The sequence below is a fragment of the Mus caroli genome, chromosome 6 (assembly GCF_900094665.2).
Source record: "Mus caroli chromosome 6, CAROLI_EIJ_v1.1, whole genome shotgun sequence".
Taxonomy (NCBI): domain Eukaryota; kingdom Metazoa; phylum Chordata; class Mammalia; order Rodentia; family Muridae; genus Mus; species Mus caroli.
In genome coordinates, this window is record NC_034575.1 from 128182970 (window position 1) to 128190034 (window position 7065).

Sequence of the window (7065 nt, forward strand, 5' to 3'; positions counted from 1 at the left end):
TACCCCGGCACATGCGCAGCTTGCTTGTTTACTACTTAGAACACGGGTGTCAGTGCCATCAGCGCCATCTTATAATGGCGAATGTGAAGGCGGCTCCTTACAATTAAGAATGTGAGTGATTGTCTGAGTATTGTATTTTGTTCTGTGTGTAATTCAGGAAACAGAGTGATTCTTCAAAGCTTAGAGCAAAGAGTGTCCATTCTTCAGACACTAGCTTCTCTGTTTACCAGGAAGGAAGATGGCTTCTGCTCTGTTAAGTCTGTTGTGAAAACATTTCTTCACTTTCATCTTCATCCCTCTGCAGAGCAGATTGAGCTCTGTGAATGAATGATTCAGCTGTTAGGTAGTCATAAATCTTCACAGGAAACAAACAAAGATGAAAACATTCCATTTTTACCTTCCCTTGGCACAGCTCCCTGGAATAGGGAATCTATTCAATCTCTTTTCACAAATACAACCATGAGTTCTAGCACAGTCTTCCTCTTGTGTAGAAAAAGAACTTATATATACACACTTTTTTATGTTACGTACTGAATTCCTTGCTGCTGAATCACTGTAAAACAAATAAAAATAATGCACAGTGATTTACATTTGAAAGTTATACTGATTTAGACCATTATTTTTTCAAGTTAAAGTTTATTGACTAAAATATGGAGAATATGAAAAATTAGTAAGTATATCACTAGAAGTTTCTCATTTTCTCTAAACTCACAACAATTGTCTTGGACCAATGGCATGGCTCAATGGGTATAAACCATTCACAGCAAATCTGACAATCTGAGATCAGACCACAGATACTAAAGAGTAGAATGAGAGAAGTGACTCTTTCAAGTTCACTCTTATACACATGTGCTGTGACATGTGCCCATACTGTGTATACCTTCACACAAAAATAAATAAATCTAACAAAGATAGAAATTGATCACAAATCAACTTCTTATCTATTGCACATTGTTGATTTTTAGTCCTCAAGTAATATATAGTTTCAGAATCACTAAGAGATGACTTTAAATTATGCTTCCCTATGAAAATTTTTGCAGCAATGACAAATAAAAAGAAGAAATAAATATGTGGCACTCAGAGATCTTCTGTGCCCGTGTTTTAAGAGAAAGGTATTGTATTAGTTAGGGTTTTACTGCTGTGAACAGACACTATGACCAAGGCAAGTCTTATAAAAAAAAAACAACATTTAATTGGGGCTGGCTTACAGGTTCAGAGGTTCAGTCCATTATCATCAAGGTGGGAGCATGGCAGTATCCAGGCAGGCATGGCGCAGGAGGAGCTGAGAGTTCTATGTCTTCATCCAAAGGCTGCTAGTGGAAGACTGACTTCCAGGCAACTAGGGTGAGGATCTTATACCCACACCCACAGTGACACACCCATTCCAACCAGGTCACACCTATTCCAACAAGGCCACACCTTCAGATGGTGCCACTCCCTGGTCCAAGGATATACAAACCATCACAGGTATAGAGGGAGTAAAGTCACAGAGGAGGGGTTGATACTGCTATTTTGGTTGATTTCCTCCCCCATCCTCTCTTAGAGCTAATGAATCTTGACTGAAACAATGTGATTAAGTGACTTCCTTGTATTTAACATTTTATAATCTCTGCAGGATGATAAATTGATACTAAAAATTCCTTTCTGTGAAAAATTAATTTAAAATTAAGATAGAAATCAAAAAATGAGTACCTCATATAAACAGGCAGGACTCACATGGAGCAATAAAGACATCAAACCACCCACAAAACCTTCAACCCAAACTGTCCTGCCTGCTTGTGGACGTTGTACATCGTGGTGCGGAGCCTAGTGCGCACCACGATGTACAACGTCCACAAGCAGATCTTATACCCACACCCACAGTGACACACCCATTCCAACCAGGTCACACCTATTCCAACAAGGCCACACCTTCAGATGGTGCCACTCCCTGGTCCAAGGATATACAAACCATCACAGGTATAGAGGGAGTAAAGTCACAGAGGAGGGGTTGATACTGCTATTTTGGTTGATTTCCTCCCCCATCCTCTCTTAGAGCTAATGAATCTTGACTGAAACAATGTGATTAAGTGACTTCCTTGTATTTAACATTTTATAATCTCTGCAGGATGATAAATTGATACTAAAAATTCCTTTCTGTGAAAAATTAATTTAAAATTAAGATAGAAATCAAAAAATGAGTACCTCATATAAACAGGCAGGACTCACATGGAGCAATAAAGACATCAAACCACCCACAAAACCTTCAACCCAAACTGTCCTGCCTCCAAGTAGTGCAGGGAGAAAGATGAAGAAGAGACTGAGGGAATGTCCCAGAAATGACTGGCCCAACTTGAGACCCACCCCATAGGCATGAACTAATCTCTAGCATTATTAAGGATATTCTGCTATGATTGCAAACAGGAGCTTAGGAAAACTGTTCTCTGAGAGTCTCCACCCAGCAACTGACTGAAACGGATGGAGAGACCCACCACCAAACATTCAACCGAGTTTAGAACTTCTTGTGGAAGAGTTGGGAGAAGAATTGAGAGACCCTGAGGAGGTAAGGGCTCCATAGGAAGCCCAACAGGGTCAACTAACTATCCCTTGGAGTATCCCAGAGACTGAAATACAAACCAAAGATTATACATGGACTGGACCTAGCCTCATGCTCCACACTCACATGTGGAGCAGATGTGCATCTTGGTCTTATACAGACTGAGACTAGAGTAGAGCTGAGACTTCCAAAGTAACAGCAGAACATGTCAGACAGCCATTGTCCTAATACCTAGGAAAAGACGAATAATCAATCTATGAAAATGATCATTCAAATACTAAATAATGTATGCAGACAGATGCACTGGTATACAGCTGTAGTCTCAGCATATGGGAAGCAGAGGCAGGAGGATCAGAATTTGTTCACTGGGAAACACAGTGAGATTGAATCAGGATAACAGACTAACAATCTATGTCAGAGAAGATGAACCAGGGAAAGAAATCCACAGGGATGAGATGGCAAAGGGATAAATCTTCAATGAAAATTTGCTCTTCTTGAGCCCTGTATAAGCCAGGGAGAAGTAGATTATTTATATTTATCAGAGGAACAGAAAGAGAAGATAAATAAAACTAAGAGAATTGTGAAGCATAAACAGAACAGGGAGGATACAGTGGTAATGAGAATACACATTAACCAATTATATGTAATTATGAGTACAATCAATAAAGCAGTGTGTTGAACATAAGTAAAGAGGAAAAATCATAGCACACATTAACTAGACACAACATTAAGCACATATTCTGAATCATAAGCTCTTAACTTTACCTCTATGGTGAAGACCATCTAGAATTCTACACAAGAAAATCAAGTTAGGCTCAGTTGTTTAGTAGGTTCATTAGAAGCTACCATTGTAATATATGTACAAGCTTCTGCACCTTCCCACTGGATAAAATGTCGAGAAACCTTCCTAATTAAGGTGGAAGTCTACCATGACCTGACAGTTCATCTGACCTTGGAACAAAATGGAAAATTTCTTTAATCAGAGGGACTTCCCCTTCTTTGACCATATTTGGAGATTTTGACTCCCCACATCCTCTACCTAGGGTAGGTTGGGCAATCATTGGCAGACTTACAAAATTCCCCCCCCTCCTGATAAGAACTCACCCAGCAAGTACCAGAGATTCCTGGAATGGCTCTCCATACAAATGAATCATTCACAGAACTTTAAACTCTAGCCAATTATTTTCATCTACCCTCAAAACTCCTTCCCAATCTTCAAAGTTCATGTTTACCCCTGGTTCACCCTAAATGCATCCAATCCTTCCAAAATAAATGTATGTATACAAGATAAGATAATCTAAGAGAGCTATTTCATTGAATCTCAGAGAAGACCTTTGCATAAAAGAGTTATAAAAGCCTTCTGACTACTGGACATCCTTACTAAAGTCTCAAACCTGAGCCTAGCAAGCACACCATCAGCAAGAAACAGTTCTAAAGCATAGTCAATGTCCAGAAATATCTCTTAACCTGGATGCAGGCATTATCTCAGCCTCTGTCATCTCAGACCAAACGCTACCACCTGCCAATTTTACTCTCAGGCTACAAACAAATTTATCAACTCTGTGACCAATCACACTGAAAAACAGCAGAAATCCTAAGGCTTGGGTATAGATGCAGGTGGAGTAGAGCTAGCCTAGGAGAAATGATCTTTCTTTTAGAAAACCAATATTAATTATAATACTATTAATCTGCATGTCTGTGAAGGTGAGCATGCAGACTGGAGAGGCAACACATCTTCTGTGACAAGCCCTGTTTCAGGCCTTCATCTTCAGCCAGGAGGCAAGTCTAAATGCCAGATATCTGTGCACCTTTCCTGCAAAAGAAGAGATTGCCTGCAGAGAGTACTCTGACCAGTGAAACTCAGGAGAGAGCTAGACTCCCTGGTCTGCTGACAGAGGCTAACAGAATCACAGGAGGATCAAGCTCCAACAGGAGACAACTATTACAACTAACTCCAGAGATTTCCAGATGGCAAAATGCAAACATGAGAATCTTACTGAAAGAAACAAAGACCACTCACCATCATCAGAACAGAGAAAACACAAAATGAGACAATGCTGGAGATAAAAAACCTAGGAAAGATAGCTGGAAACATAGATGCGAGCATCAGAAACAGAATACAAGAGATGGAAGAGAGAATCTCAGGTGCAGAAGATTCCATAGAGAACATCTGCACAACAATCAAAGAAAATGGAAAATGCAAAAAGATCCTAACTCAATACATCCAGGAAATCTAGGACACAATGAGAAGAACAAACCTACAGGTAATAGGAGTAGATGAGAATGAAGATTTTTCAGCTCAAAGGGCCAGCAAATATTGTCAACAAACATATAGAAGAAAACTTCCCAAACCTGAAGAAAGAGATGCCCATGAACATACAAGAAGCTTACAGAACTCCAAATAGACTGGACCAGAAAAGAAATTCCTCCCGACACATAATAATCAGAACAACAAATGCACTAAATAAAGATAGAATATTAAAAGCACTAAGGGGAAAAAGTCAAGTAACATAGAACGGCAGGCCTATTAGAAATACACCAGACTTCTCACCAGAGATTATGAAAGCCAGAAGATCCTGGGCAGATGTTATACAGACACTAAGAGAACACAAATGCCAGCCCAGGCTACTATACCCAGCAAAACTCTCAATTGCCATAGATGGATTAAACAAAGTATTCCACAATAAAACAAAATTCACACACTATCTTTCCACATATCCAGGCCTTCAAAGGATAATAACAGAAAAAAAAATAATACAAGGACAGAAACTATGCCCTAGAAAAAGCAAGAAAGTAATCGTTCAACAAACCTAAAAGAAGACAGCCACAAGAACAGAATGCCAACTCTAACAACAAAAATAATAGGAAACAACAATTATTTTTCCTTAATATCTCTTAATATCAATGGCCTGAATAACCTGATAGAAAGAAATAGATTAAGAGACTGGCTAAACAAACAGGAACCAACATTTTGCTGCTAACAAGAAACCCATCTCAGGGAAAAAGACAGACACTACCTCAGAATGAAAGGCTGGAAAACAAATTTCCAAGCAAATGGTATGAAGAAACAAGCTAGAGTAGCCATTCTAATATGGAATAAAATCTACTTCCAAACCAAAGTTGTCAAAAAGACAAGGAGGGGAACTTCATACTCATCAAAGGTAAAATCTTCCAAGAGGAAATCTCAATTCTGAATATCTATGCTGCAAATGCAAGGGCAGCCACATTCATTGAAGAAACTTTTCTAAAGCTCAAAGCACACATTGCAAATCACAAAATAATGTGGGAGACTTCAACACACCACTTTCATCAATGGACAGATCTTGGAAACAGAAACTAAACAGGGACACAGTGAAACTAACACAAGTTATGAAATAAATGGAACTGACAGATATCTACAAAACAATTTATCCTAAAACAAAAGAATATAACTACTTCTCAGCACCTCATGGTACCTTCTCCAAAACTGACCATATAATTGGTCACAAAATGGGCCTCAACAGATACAAAAATATTGAAATTATTCCATGCATCCTATCAGGTCACCATGGACTAAGGCTGATCTTCAATAACAACATAAATAATAGAAAGCCAACATTCACATGGAAACAGAACAATACTCTACTCAATGATACCTTGGTCAAGGAAGGAATAAAGAAAGAAATTAAAGACTTTTTAGAGTTTAATGAAAATGAAGCGACAACATACCCAAACTTATGGGATACAATGAAAGGATTTCTAAGAGGGAAACTCATAGCTCTGAGTGCTTCCAGAAAGACACTAGAGAGACCACACATTAGCACAACACACCTAAAAGCTCTAGAACAAAAGGAAGCAAATTCACAAAAGAGGAGTAGACAGCAGTAAATGATCAAACTAAGGGCTGAAATCAACCAAGTGGAAACAAGAAGAACTATTCAAAGAATCAACCAAACAAGGAGCTGGTTCTTTGAGAAAATCAACAAGATAGACAGACTCTTAGCCAGAATCAATAGAGGGCACAGAGACAGCATCCTAATTAACAAAATCAGAAATGAAAAGGGAGACATAACAACAAATCCTGAAGAAATCCAAAAACACCATCAGATCCTTGTACAAAAGGCTATACTCAACAAAACTGGAAAACCTGCATGACATGGACAAATTTCTAGACAGATACCAGGTACCATAGTTAAATAAGGACCAAATTAATGATCTAAACAGTCCTATATCCCCTAAAGAAATAGAAGCAGTCACTAATAGTCTCCCCACCAAAAAAATGCCAGGACCAGATGTGTTTAGTGCAGAGTTCTATCAGACATTCAAAGAAGATCTAATTCCAGTTTTGCACAAACTATTCCATGCCAAGGTACTCCGGTGGAGCCAGCTTGAGGCAGTAATGCCAAAAAAGCTGCTCATGAGAAATGAATTCCTAGAACTTTTTCCTGGAGGTCTGATGAAAGTCTGACCCTCCAGCTTGGATCAGTTTGGCAGGCGTAAAGCCTGGAAGCTGTTCTTGAGGATCAGAGTTCCATGGTAATTCTTCTCCC

General features: G+C 38.9%; 1 protein-coding gene across 1 annotated transcript in view; it reads right to left on the reverse strand.

Moving 5' to 3' along the window:
- Window positions 1–53: 53 nt before the first annotated feature.
- Window positions 54–7065, reverse strand: part of LOC110296324 (killer cell lectin-like receptor 2) — a 30067-nt gene continuing 23055 nt past the window's right edge. The window contains exons 7-8 of the mRNA XM_021164979.2: window positions 398–553; window positions 54–317 (exon numbers count right to left, since the gene is read on the reverse strand). Of these exons, the coding sequence (XP_021020638.1) occupies window positions 254–317; window positions 398–553 (220 nt within the window). The 3' untranslated portion in view covers window positions 54–253. The remainder of the gene's footprint in view (window positions 318–397; window positions 554–7065) is intronic.